Source organism: Athene cunicularia, assembly GCF_003259725.1.
Source record: "Athene cunicularia isolate RWA chromosome 17 unlocalized genomic scaffold, athCun1 chr17_part1, whole genome shotgun sequence".
Taxonomy (NCBI): Eukaryota; Metazoa; Chordata; class Aves; order Strigiformes; family Strigidae; genus Athene; species Athene cunicularia.
In genome coordinates, this window is record NW_020799122.1 from 10,008,682 (window position 1) to 10,023,114 (window position 14,433).

The window sequence follows — 14,433 nt, forward strand, 5'->3', positions numbered from 1 at the left end:
CCCCCCCCCCCCCCCCCCAATAAATATCACAAAATATATGAAGCACAATAAAAACACAATCAGGAAAATGTGAAGCCTGCCTGCAAGCTCATTATCATACTCAAACCAGTCAAGAACATCAGGAGCCCGTGTCAGTGTGCATAAAGTCTGCTGCAGGGAAGTGGAAGCAAAGCAACTGAGCAGGTTGGTCCCTCTGGAACTTCAGGGTTTTCAGAGCGCAAGTGGCAGCAATGGGAGGGAAGGTGTCGTCTGCTTGTCCAATTAAATTTATCTGACTCTCACTTTCTACAGGTTTCCACAGCAAATGAACATGGACATATGGGACAGCTTCTCCTCTCCTGTTGTTCTGCTGTACTTTTTTTGCAGAAGAGAGCTTTGAAGGTTTTTATGGCACAACAGGAATGTCACCATAAAAGAAAACACAGTTTCATTACAACTGCCTGCCTAAGAGGATACGGTGCCTATGAACACAACATGAAGAACAGCAGAAGAGATGGAAAACCAGGGCAAAATAATTTCCTCTGCTTCGTTCAGCGTTTGGTCCAGTTAATTACTGAGGGCTGCATGAATTGGGGCAGACATAAACCATCTACAGCACACGCAAGGTATGCTGCAGCACAGCAGGACTTGTCCAAATTGATAAAAAATGAGCTTTTGTGATAACAAATATTTTTTCCACAAGAGAAAATTATCTATTTATGAAGCCAACTCCTTATCTGAATTCCTGTTCACTGTTTGCTTCTAGAAATCTTTCTGAATCCATTAAGAAAATTGCACTAATCACTTAATCACTTCTGATTTACAGACAAAGATTAACATTAATTCACTTTCTTTACAATTACTTCCCATCTCTATTTTCTGTCAGTAGAATTATTTCAAACTCTTTGAAGGGGACTGGCAATATACTCATTCTTCAGGTCCTCTAGGCTTTAATGTTGTCGTAGATATTACTGCTAATATACTTCTCTGCGTAGCTCCACTAGTTTTGCTTGGATTAAGAAGCCAGCAGTCAAACAACTCCTGCCTGTGGCTAGGAAGGAAACCATACAATTCACATAGAATCAGATAAAATTAATATTAATGAATCAGTGACTAATACTGGTATAAATAAAAAATTCAACCAGTCACTATGTAGATTGTTCAAGAAGGGAAAACATATTTTTAGTCATATTCTATTCTTAGAGTATTTCTTGATGATTAAAGATTTTGTTATCGTAACCTTTTAAAACACAGCTTTAGTTAATGGCACTTTGCTTCCCAGAACTACTGGTTTAATCAGCTACATAAATGCAATCCTTAAAAACTTTGCTTCAGTAAATAATGAATGAAAGCTGACTGTGAACATCACAAAATAATGATAAAAATACCAACGTATTAGATCGTGGGTATGAAAGGATATGTTCAGATTGCAGATGAAAGGGAATTTCTTGTTAAAAAACAATTTCAACAAAAAATATCATGCAAAAAACCTTTCCACTAAAATCCTATTTACTGTTCATAACTTGGAGAAGCTCTCTCCATGTTTCAATTTTCCACTTGAAAAATACAACGAAGCATTTCAGTTTGGGATAGGCATGCACAAAGCAGAATGTTTTGTCTCTGCTTAGTTTGATAAAACAATTTTCTTTCAGATGAACTCACCACTCGTGTCTAAATTTTCTTTGCCAGTGACCCCAGGAGTTGCCACCTGGATGCTTCAGCACGTTTTCTTTATGAGCCACATCTCCTGCCTGAGCTCTCTCGGGAGATGCACTGTGCTCTCCCACTCAGATGGTGCATCACGGGAACACCATTACCAAGGACTGCGGCAGAAAATGCTGCCCAGTCTTTTCCAATATTATTCCTGAATTTGATTTTGGCTTTATATATTAGAATTTTTGCTATTGCAGTTTCCCAGAAAGAAAACATTTTCTTTCATATTTCTCCTAATGTCTCTTAGCTAGAAACTCTAAATTTTGAACATGGTCTAAGCCTAATATAATACTGGCTGTAAATCACACCCTTACAGTTGAGAAAACTTGCTACTGAAATTTGACATGTCTTTCAAACCATCATAGATGTCAACTTATTAGATCAAGAAAGTTCACTAAATGCAACATTTTGATTTTTTTTTCAATATTATCATCCTCAGATTTAATTTCTATTCCCTTTTCCTGCTCTTTTAGACAATTTGGAGAACTGCAGATACAGGACCTGCTGACCACAGGTAACTGGTCTCAGCAGGAGGAAGAAGCTGAGATGCCAGATGGGACAGAAACGAGCACCACTGCAGGTCTTTCGGGAGCTGCTGAGCACTAGGCATGCACGGCTCAGCACCTGCAAGCCCTTTGGCTTGGTGCCTTTCACCAACATAGAGCCAGAAAGTTTCCAAGGTGCGTATCAAAACAAAACTGCGGAAAGAACTTGCACTTTGTTACCACTCCCATGAGGTGTCCATGGCCACAATTTTCTAAGAGCAGCAGAAACCATTATATACTGCTGCTGCTTAGAGTTTGAAGACAGCTGCACCACTTGGTTTTCTGCAGCTCTGAACTGATGCAAAGTTCAGCCAAGCCAAAACTTCCTGGTGGTAACATAGGAAAAGTTTTACTGCTTTCAACTCACCATCCTGCATGCTGCTCCCTATTGCTCTAATAAGAATAATTTTCTAATTGTTTTTGTTAAAAGTACATCACATACTAATCCTAGAAGTATAAATATGAGGCTTAGCTTTATGCACATTCCCATCTTAAGAAAATGCCAGAAAATATTTATTCTGTCTGACGTGATATTGCTATCGTTAGTCACAAGATCCCTTTTCAGACCTCAAGACTTGTTTGGTATTTCAGTTATGAGTTGTGAGTAAATAATTGCATCCTTGGTAATAAATAACAGGGTGAGAGAATTAAAAGCAAAACAAAAATGTGAAAGTTAAAAGCCGCATTGCTATGGCTTGATTTAACAAAAAACACACTGAGGTTAAATATGTGGAACCATTAAGTTCTCCGAAAATACAGTCAATTTATATTTAGTTTAAATTATTTTTTTCCTCTGAAGTCTTCAAGTCACGCTCTCCAGAATACATTCTGTCAAATACACGGCAATGGCCCAGACCAGGCTGTTATGGCCAAAGTCCCACCGTGAGCTCCAGGGCTGTGATAAAAACCAAGACAACACACATCAGGGAATGAAGTCACATCCCCCTGTTTTGCACTATAAGGATGGAAATAAAGCAGATGGCCCAGACAGTGAATATACAAAAGCAAGTGATAGAGATCAAGAACAATTTGGGTTCTTGGATGGCAAATGACAAATTCATCCTGGTAGAAGATATTTAAGCTTTTTCATTTCCTTCTGTATGCTATCAGCTTGTCTACAGCTGGATGGATGCAGCAGAGACATGCTGTGATGCTTGGGGTGGAAAAGAGCGAGCTGCTCTAAGAAAACCAAGTTTTGTTCCGGAAAAAAAGAATCTGTGGCAGGTGCAGGTGTTCAGCACTTCTGGAAAAAAAAAAATCCCCATCTTGTGAAACACTGGCTTTTGCTTTCTTTACTATTCTAGAAAATGCCTTAAGAACATGCCATTTTTCATGTCCAAGCAACGACTGACACCTCTGGATCCTATTAGAAATAAACAATAAACAACAGCAATACAAAGAAAACCTCAAGTTACTAAACTCACTGTTCTGGATTTTATCAGCCATTGCAATATACAGATTCACGTGAAAATTCAACACCCCATAACTTAAACATATACTATTGGAAAAACACAACGTAATTATTCACTTAGCTGTGTGTCATCACCTATGTACATATAAATTAGTTAACAATTTCAGTACGTATTTTAGATAAACGCTGATCTATTTAAATAAATAGAGCATATCTGTATTTAATTACCTCTCTTCAGTGAATTAAAAATGTATTTCCTACTGCTTGCGTTGCTTGTATCATAAATTTGTTATATCATGAAAGGCTGGAATTAGCACAAGAAAATGACTCACCTTGATTTTTTTTTTTTTTTTAAGAAACTAGCTCCAGTATTTTGTCTTTAGTTTCTTACCAACTTAGATTTTATTTTGGTTTTAATAATCAAAGAATGAACATAGGAAAAACCCAACCCTCTGTATCTAAAAAATTTTTGAACAAGTTTTGTTCTTTCAGAACAGATGACCATAGTTTTGCAGATCCTGGTTCTTACTGGTATTAAAAGTACATGGTATTTTATGCTGTTTGAACAACTTAAGGGAGAAAAATGAACAGTGATTTTTTGCACCTTTTAAAAGCTCTTTTTGATCAGTAGATTACTGTTCAATTTTCATCTGTGCACAAAAATTAGACCACTTATCTATTCAGCATAATTACAGCAATAGCACTCACTGTGGGTAGAAAGAGAGTGGTATAAAAGCATCCTGAACCTATATTAATATTCACCAAGGGAATGAGAGTCCACAGCACCTGTATGGCCCTAAGAGGAGTTGTTCCAGTTTATCTATTTGAATTTAAAATAAAAATTACATTTCTAACCATGACATTCATACTGTGTCAATAATACCTTCAGATGTCTCTACACTTCAGGGGGGCTCTACTGATGCTCTGTGATGGTTGGTACTTTTATACATTGCACACTGTTATGGGGTACAGTCATTTAGCTAATCAAAACCAGGAGTTTTGCTGGGGAAATGCTCTCTAGATACTTACAGAAAAGAAAATGCACACTCAGCTCATCTGTCAAAACCAGCCCAGGTTTGCATAGGAAATTACAAATTACTGCCCAGACAGTGCATAGAAATGTTAAAGAGGATGAGAAACCTCAGTTACAGCTTTCTGCAGTAAAAATTTATCCTGTTCAGAGAACAGATGTGAGTCATATCAGTAAAAGAAGCCTCTATTATACTGTCTCTATTGCTGCTGGGGAGTTAGCAACCGGCCTAAATGGCAAATGCTTCCAAAAGGAGGCAAATCCTCCTCCCAAGGAGGATTTTTATACCTACAGTTTGTTTTCATCTTTTTAAAAATGCATCTCTGTCTTTGGAAGTTTGGAAAAGGGGACAAATTCTTCATTCTTTCAAGGCTTTATTCCTAACTGTGCAAATATTGCCTCGGAGGGGTTTATAGTGTAACTTCTACTGGAGGAAATTCAAGTGTTGAGGAGAAGGCAGCTCGGCAGCACCTCTCCTCCATGAACACCTTCAACCTTCCCCCTGCTCCTGCCAGGGTAAGCAGGGTGAGAGAGACCCAAAGGGCAACAGATATCCCTCTGCACCTTTCTGCCTGTCAGGAGTCCCAGCAGCCAGGAAATGCGTTGGAAGATATGAGCCAAAAGCTGCCTTGGTCTACTTTATTCACCTAATTTCCACTGTCCCATCTCTGTGAGATCTCAGACCTTATCACAGACATCTCACACCTACTTTTGCTAGTTGCAAAAGTTCAATCCTGGTCACAAAAGCTAAACTTACACATTGTATCAGCATATTTTTAATACAAACATGTCAATGACCCCCAAAACACCCAGAGAAAAAGGAAGATGTCAGGAAGCTGGTGGAAAACCTCCTTTGTTTCACCGTGCCTTTGGTACCTGCTATGGTGCATGTAACGACAAACCCATTGTGTTTGAATTGCACTTACTTGTCTCTCCAAAAGCATTAAAGAAGAAAGATAACGTCAAACGGTAAAGTATAACCCAAAGCAAAGACACTCAGATGGGTTGATGAGAAGCTGATGACAAGTTTTGTTGTATTAGTCAGCAGGGAACAGTGGTATTTTCTACAAACCTGCATCTGTGTCAAAGCACAGCCGTGATTCACAGCAAAGCCAGCAAGATTTATTTGTTAGGAAGTGCGTGGAGTGAATGGAAGCTCTACCACTGTGTTCGCTCAACCACAGGTACATAGGAGCGTGCCGAGTGCCTCATTTTTACAGTATCTGTAGCTTTAAGCCCCAGCTTGAGAAGGTTAGAGAGCACAGGCATAACTAGTGCTCTCATAAGCGTGTTTCCCAAGGATGTTTATGCAGTTTTCCAATTTGGTCTCACTTGGGCCCCATTTCCAGAAGTTTCTTTTAAAGTCCTCCTTCAGCTTTCATTTAAAGAGTGCACTCGTGGTGGGCCCCTGTTCTCCTATTGAACCATAAGTGCAAACACTGGTGGAACATCAAAGCCATCAGCCCAGTGCATAATAAACACAGAGAACAAAAATACAAGTGAGAACAAGACGAACCATCAAATGAGGGCAGACAGGAGAAGAGGGAAAATTGTTAAGGAAGGAACAAAGGAAAATATAATTAAGAGGATAGGAGAAAAATGAAAGAAGGGGGGGAAAAAAAAATCACAGTCAATGTATGAAACACTACAGAGTTGCTCACGATCAAATCACAAGCATTATATGGCAATGTCGTACACCTTCCAGTCCTTCCACCATATGTTGGTCTGGAGGCTTTTCACAATGATGGAAATGATTTTTGGAAAAAACAAGGGTGGGAGTGAAGGCATCAGGAGAAAGGGAAAGAGGAAGGTTTATAAATATAGAGATATAGATCATAATTCCATTTACTGAATATTGTAACAGAGAGCAACTCACGGTGAATTTACGCTGGAGACTGACGAGCTGCGAGATACAGTACCTCGAGTTTGCTTTACAAAACTGCACATGCAAAAACAAAACAAACAAAGAAAACAAAAAGTGAGAAAAGAAAAAAAAAAAAAAAAAAGAAGAGAAGAGAACCCATAAAAGACATCGGGAAGAGACTCATACAGGCTGTGTCCTATCGAATGCAGACTGCAGCGTGCATCTTGGTAGGAGACCAGGCAAGCTTCAGAAAGTGTGGAAGCCACAGACACACCACCTTCTAGTTAACAAGGAAACAACCAAAGAATCAAAAATGGAACCAAAAGGGAAAAAAATTAAAAGGTGAACCAAAAGCCACATGATGATATTAGGACTTTATGCCTCCATGTGCTATACTCACACAAAACAAGTCCTCCACAGAAGTCATCTGTAGGACCTCAGGGTAGAGGTAGAAACTTTGTAGAAACAGGTGGTGATTGCTTTTACAGCTGTGCTGCAAATAATTCCCAAGGGGGAGCAGGATGCTACTCCTGCTCTGGCCCTGTGTACGAGGAAGAAGTCAGCATAGCGAAGAGCATGGGCTGCAGTTAGGACCCTGGGCCTGGCTCAAGGCTGCTTCTCCTCTGTCCCAGCCTCAGATTTGCTCTTCAGAGGCACCTACCTCTCTCCTCTGACAGGCATGGGGATGTGCCTGAGCTCAGATCCAAACACGGCTCACCATGTCTAAGAACCGTAGCTCTGCTGCAGCTGAGGCAGGGCTTTACACTTTATTGAACGGAGCTTGTTTCAGTTCACAAGTAATGTTGTAGATTCTCCTCCATCCAGTGTTTGTATAAACACCATTATACGTGGGGGGTTCTAAATACAGAAATCTCTGAATTACAGAGAAAGAGTTTATTCTTCCTTTGGCAGGGAATCTACAGAAAAACGGGATTCTAAATATCTTGATAGATCTTGGCTTGAGGTGCTAATTTTTTTCATAGTTATAAAAAATAATTTTTATAAATATACATCATCCAAAGAACCCTCCCAAAGACTGAAAATAAAATCCCTTCTCCTCCTGAATTTGCCTTTTCAGTTGCAGCATTTTTTCTCCTGCTTCCATGAGATTTTAATCTGTTAACAATACTAGCAAACCAGAAGGTACAGTTAAAATCTAATGTTCTCTGGACAGAAGTAGAGTTTTAAATATACATTTACTTAAAATTAATGGATTATTCTGAACAGAAATGTTGGCCCAGGTAAAGTATATAACACAACAATCCAGAGGTCAAGAAACCTGGAACGAATATAAGAGATATTATGAAAGGCATCATAAAAGTTTTGCTTGGAGCAAATAATCTGCTGAACAGTCAGGTAAAGTATTTTACTTAAACTTCAGTATTTCTGCATTTGTACCATGCCAAATGAAATGGGAGCAGGAGTCAAAGTGGGGTGGGCATGCCCTGCTTGCTTGCCAAAGAAATTATTGTTTCCAGGTTGCTCAATCTGGGGACCCCTTTATTCTTTGGCTGGATGCTGAACCCCCAGGATGTCAGCTAAAACCTGCGGAGAAATAGCTCTTGACTGCATAAATGCCTCAAGCATAGGTAAGAAATTTCTTGGGAAAAACAGGTGGAAAACTCATGATGGAGGAGAATGTACTGGGCTGCCCTAATTTGCCTGAAAGTCAGCACCAATGCTGTGCAATACCTGTGGAAATTTTGTTTTTAATTGCTGAAAGCAGATCTCAACATCTCTCGGCAGGAGGCTTGAATGAACCTTTCTGTTTATCCCTGCCTCGTTTGGTGCAGTGCAGAATGGAGGCCACGCTCTGATCCTGCCAAGTATCCTTGTAACCTGGCCAGCCAACGTTACGCAAGTCCTGCAGCACTCCAGGTTCACTCCTCTGCTCCCATTGCTGGAGTCTGCTTTTTTGAAACTATAAATCTGACTAAATTTGTGCTGGAACTGCAGGGTGTAAAGCCACGAAACAAAGACAGCCTCCTTTTCCAAATCAAAATGACAGAAATACTTGAGCTTCGCTCAATGCTACTTACCATCCATGAGGGACAGAGTACAAGAGAGTAGTGTCTTTAGGTGTAGCTGAGTCACCGTTACACCAACAGCAAGGATAAAAAGGTAAGCTAACGGGAGCAATCACAGTACCTCACACATCAACACACTTCAGGGGAAAAGAGAAAGGGAAGAAATCACAAGCCAGCAAGAGAAGAAGAACACTTCTTCTAGTCTACACATCACCCAGCACAGAACGTTTCATGGGCTGGGTATTCAGGCATACTTCTTGCTGGTTCCTGTTGGGTACCAACAGCCCAACAGGGATTTGAAAACAGACCACAGTATTCCCAAGGCAAAAGGAAAATATGGAACCTCTGAGATGGAAAATGTCCTGGAGAAACAGAACAACTCCACCCCCTTCATCCCCAGACCTGTACAAAAGGGACAGACCACTCTGAGAAGTCACTGTGAAATGATGTGCCGCCTGTATTTGCTCTTGGCACTTTTTGGATGAGTAGTCAACTTGCTCACGTTAACAGGCAGAATCCACTTGTGGGCATGCAATTAAAATCTAAACTGCTTTGAACAACCATGTGAGGGACCAGCAGAAACCACTCAGAGCCTGGAGAGAGGCAGATGTCTTTAGAGGTCGGCAGGTTGTCCTGGGAATCACATGTAGCTGTGAAAAATGGCAGTGGGCAATTCTGTAGAGTGTGTTTAGGTCTAGTGCCCACATTGCATGACCTGTCTCTGCCACTGTCAATGAAGTTTCATCCACCACACCTGGGAAGTTCTCCTCCCACTCAGAATTCACACCCTATACCTCTGCTTAAATAATTTCCTTGGCTTTGGCTACAACTGTAACCCATTACCACCTGGAATTTAAAAAAAAAACCCAACAAAATACTTAAGTAACAAAATGCAGAAAGTTTCACTCAGCATGACTTCAGCATAACTGCCTAGCAGGTTCCTACAAATTTAGCATTTGTTTGCTGTTGTGGTTGCTATTTTAAGACTTTTCCTAAGAAAAGGTGAAGAGAGGTCACAGGAAAACACAAGGGCTCTGGGTGCTAGGGGAGCCACAGCCCGTGTCCTCTCCAGCTGGTCTGCTGGCCCACGCTGGGCTGGGTGTGCTCGTTGCAGCCCCTTTTGTACGTGCCATTGGTGCATCTCTGGAATGGGAAAGGTGGAGGAGGAACTCAAACGTGGGGAGTACAAGCTTCAACTTGGGCAAATACAAAAAATAAAACCATGTTTGCATTGGGGTCTTTGTCTGACACCCGGGAATGAGCCTGACATCTCTCCCTTCTACGGGCACTTTTACAACAGCATCACCAAGTGCTTTGTACATCCACCGCCTGCATAATTTCCCTCTTGTCCCCCCTCCTCCGTTCTGACCGCCAAGGAAGCTGCACCAATGGTTTGCTCTAAAGACCCATCAGTCTGTACAGTTGCTCAGTTCAAAAGGCTGAGTGGTTTAAATGTTGTACGAAACAGAGGGTCTTAAAGACAATGCTGGGCAAACTGAACAAACCCAAAAACTCACCTCCAGAAACAACAAAGCAAGGAAAATGCTAAACAGAAAACAAACAAACAACAAAAAAAAATCACAAAAATAAGAACGAAACAATGGGCTCAAATTAAAAATGCAATAACACATGTTAAACATATATTCTGTTTTAAACCAAACATCGCATCAATGACAAAAAACAACATACCATCCTAGCTTTTAACCCTGAAAAACCACAAAACAAAAATGCCCATTCAGGGTAGAGTTCACCAGGTGAAAAAACAAACTGTGGTCAGAGAAATCTGTTTGTTAAGTCCCTTTGGTGGAACAAAAGACAAACCGTAGAAATTCTGGGAGACTGATGAAGTAGGAGCTACAAACCACATACAGGTAGAATATTGTGATAAAGCACTCTGAGTCAGCTGCAAGATAGATGGTATCTTGACACCGCTGTAATAATAAGTATTTATTAAACAGATTCTCATGGCACTGTAGCACTTCACCATCTATCAACCACAAAACAATCTGTGGCTCACTCAGCAGCCGACTGCATGTGTAAAGGTGAAGGTGCCGCTTCGGACCCTCCAAGCAGGCTGACACACTAAATAAGCAACTAGTTTCTTATGCCTAGGAAATTACATTTTGCAACTGATGCAATAAATTGAATATTTCCTGGAAGAGAAGCCTGAATGACAGAGGCGAGCAGAAGAACTGCTGCAGATAAACTGCAGAGGCAGGAGCATACGAACCCCAAGTGCACGCTGTATTAGCACAGGAAAAATGCCAGAGGTGGAGGAGCAGATACCACACTACAGAGTATGGACGGCCTGGAAGGAGGCTCGGGGGAAGATACATGCCCTCAGTCCTTGACATAGGACTGACAAGGGAAAGAAGCAAAAGAGCATGAACAGCACCTTGTCAGTGAAAGAGCAGAGGACCCGATGTGGCTTTTAACCAGACTGAGCCCCAGGACAGCTTTATCCCCTCTGTGGGAGGTGGACAAACTTGCTGGGAACATGAGCATCATGACTAAGGAAATACAAGTCATGGCGCCCTCTGCCAACACCCGAGAGACTTGTTTTGACTGGTGCAGGTAGAGAAAAATTGATGTTGTCAGAACATTGATCCTGTTGTTATAAAAATTAATTTTCATATGTTATGAAAAAAAAATCAAATCATAAAACTAAAAAATATTCCTTAGGTGAAAATAAAAATATAAACTGATAGGGTAGACCCACCTTTGCAGCAGGCCTTTGGTAGCTCAATCACAGTTGTTCCCAGCCTCTGCTCATCACCCACTTAAGGGCATCCAAGCCCTACAGGTGTTTGCTTTTTGTGGTGATATTTCCCTATGTCAGAAATCCTGTTTACAAGCACGCCTGGACTTTTTCCATGCTTGGCATGTCCAGCTCTGAATTGCCTCAGAGGCTTGATCTGACCAGTCTTGCCATCAACATGGCATCTGCTCCATCTGAAGGACCACTGTGTAGTTTAAGAGCATAAGAAATGAAGTAACGAGGTACATTTGGCTGCCAGCCATGGGTCCCTGTCATTAGCCCTAATGTACTGGATAGAGAAATGTAAGGAGTAGGTGCTGATAACCTGAAAGCTGTAGCTGCTGAGCCTCTTTGGAGTTTACTGTGGATGTATTTATGGTTAAACAAATTGCTTTGGCATGCATTCATTAAATATATTTGGCTCATGAGCCAGCAATCCATCCACACACCTATTTCTGTCTTAGAAAACACCTGACTTCTGCCTTGCCTTTTCCTCTGGCATTATCCATTCAGTCATCAACTATTGACAACATTTTTTTTTTTTCCAAACTAAAGCTCTGTGAGCTTTCTGAGTGGCCTTGTAAGCGCCTCACTGGCACTAAAGCAGAGATAACAAGTGATGCAACCGTTGTTAGATGACGGCTCCTACACAGCACGCACAATGTTGCAGTGGTTGGATGTGGAAGCGATCGACTGCATTTTCGAATGTGCTCGTTTGTAAGCCTGATTACCTGCCTGTACAAATGTGGCAGGGCAGGGATACAGCCTGAGTCAAAATAAGCAGAAATCCACTATTTTGTACTCACTTTCAATTGTGGTCACAAAACTGCCCTGTGATATTGAAAAATCATGGAATAAGGTTATTTTAAGCAACTAACAAAGTGGTGTGAAATCTTAGCTCCATTGAAGTGTTTTGGGTTTTTTTTTCTGATTTCTAAGAAATCTTCACATGCACTATGCTTTTCATTGAAAAAGAAGAAAATATGCTTCATTATCTTGCATTTTAGAATAACAGTACTAGGAATTTCATCAAAAAACAAGAGCAAATAGCCTCATTTAACTTCTTTTCAAGACTTGACAGGAAATCACTGTAAGAAAAGGATTATATTTAAAACCAACAAACAGACACAGCATAAATAGGAGCTGATTAAAGCAGTAATGGCAAAATAAAATGGTAAGAAGAATAAAATAGTCAAATTAATAATATTATTTTCCTTCACATATAATGAACTGGCTCCATTTGGCCTATTGTCTTTGATGAAGTGGATGAAACACCCAGTAACAAGGGTCTCAAGAGATTTACACTGAAGGAACAAACAGGGATTCTGCTGCATTTCAGATACTTTGCAATAAAATTGAACAGGAAATTTCTTTTTCTATGCTCTAGCTTTTCCAGGCTTTGGAGGTCTCCCCTGCAAAAGGGGTCTGGAAAATATCAGCAGCTCTCAGTAAAATGCACGACAAAATTTTTTGATGCTGGTAGTCCTGATGCTAAAATTCCAGCAGAGCTAAATGAGCCTTTAAGAAGAACATACCTTTCAGTAAATCCATGCAAGGTGGGCACATCTCAAACACAGGCCCATAATACCACGCAGGCAGAACTCTACACTGACCTCAGCAACATCTGGACAAGTATTTCCACCTCCATATCATTTTTTCACTTCAGTTTAGACCAGTATATATGGAAAGGTGGGCCCCAAGGCAACATTTTCTAAGGATTCTGGTATCACAGAATCTGTGCATATGTCCACATTCACACAGAAAAGCCTGCAGCTGAAAATGCAAATTGATATTTCTAGCTACAAACCAGTGACTGTTCACATATATGATTTTATTCAATCCAGCACTCTTTCAAACAGCAGAGTATTTAAACATATTTGCCAGTCTGATATTTAGGACGATGCCTTTACACTTAAATTCTGAAAGCAGAGATCGTTAAAGAATAGTTAATACATTATGTGCACACATACTTCTTCTAATTAAAAATCCAAAGTGAAATGGTAACACTTCACCTGGTGAAATCTATCCTAGGACAGCTTAAAAAAAATCCTTCTAAAATAGTTATTTATAGCAAGGCAAAAGATGAGACATTACAAAGAAAAACAAACTAAAATAAATACTTAATTAAATTCATGGTTAAGCAATCAGCGCTGAAGTATTCAGTCAACCTAAAGCCCTGCCAGTAACAGAGATGGTATAAAAGGGCTCACAGAGTACTATGGGATGTTCCACTTGAACAGACATAAACTGACACTGAAGACCAGAAACAAAATTATAAAGTTCCCAAATAATAAAACAATGCTTACGCAGCTATGGAAATGTTAGCTGCAGACATGGGGCTGACTTCTGCCACTTCCTTGGCCTTTTGCAGGGCGAGTTTTTGATTGGTGGCTTCCTCCATCTCCTCCTCATCCTGGTGTGGAAAACCAAGAGAAATCAGAGTATGCATCACGTAACAACAATAACCAGAGATCCCCAAGGCACACGTCATACGGGACTGTTACTGCCGTACTGTGAGAACAGTGGAAAGTCATTAAAGTAAGGCAGAATTTCACAACTTCTTGCAAGGACCCTTGGGTAGGGTCTTGCCGCCAAAACCAGCTGGTCAAGATGAGAAATGAAAAGTTTGGTCAAGTGCTCAGTGCATTTTTACCAGGATTACATCTATCTCAGAAAGCTTTCTTACATCTTCTAGGTCTCCTCTTATCACTTAGCATTCAGGTAAGAGACTGACAGGGCAGGGAGAGACCTGACCACAAGTGTGACATTTCTGGGGTGAAGTGAGCCCCATTTATCTCAGACCTGCATGCGTAAAAACACTCTAAAGCCTACATCATACTGGAATGTATGAGACAGACCCCTAAATTCTTCATTACTCCCTGACAATGTGACTTTTCTGAAACAGTAAGTCCAGTAAACAATACTAGATTTGAATGGTCCTGCTCACACCAGTTTTACCCCAGATATTTCCATTTATTTCAGCTGAATCACTGTGGACATACAGGGTGAAAATGGAAAGGAGAGGCTGTACTAAAGCATAGTCTGTAGACTCAAGCATAGATCAGAAAGATGGATTTCTGCATATCGCCCCCTCCCCCCCCCCCCC

General features: G+C 40.6%; 1 protein-coding gene across 15 annotated transcripts in view; it reads right to left on the reverse strand.

Moving 5' to 3' along the window:
* CACNA1B (calcium voltage-gated channel subunit alpha1 B) overlaps positions 1-14,433 on the reverse strand; it is a 301,534-nt gene that overhangs the window by 83,786 nt on the left and 203,315 nt on the right. For 13 of the 15 annotated variants that reach the window (XM_026860253.1, XM_026860252.1, XM_026860249.1 and 10 more), the window contains 2 exons: positions 13,634-13,740; positions 6,555-6,617 (listed from right to left, as the gene is read on the reverse strand). In XM_026860253.1, the coding sequence (XP_026716054.1) occupies positions 6,555-6,617; positions 13,634-13,740 (170 nt within the window). The remainder of the gene's footprint in view (positions 1-6,554; positions 6,618-13,633; positions 13,741-14,433) is intronic. The other 2 variants (XM_026860255.1, XM_026860251.1) reach the window with 1 other exon arrangement.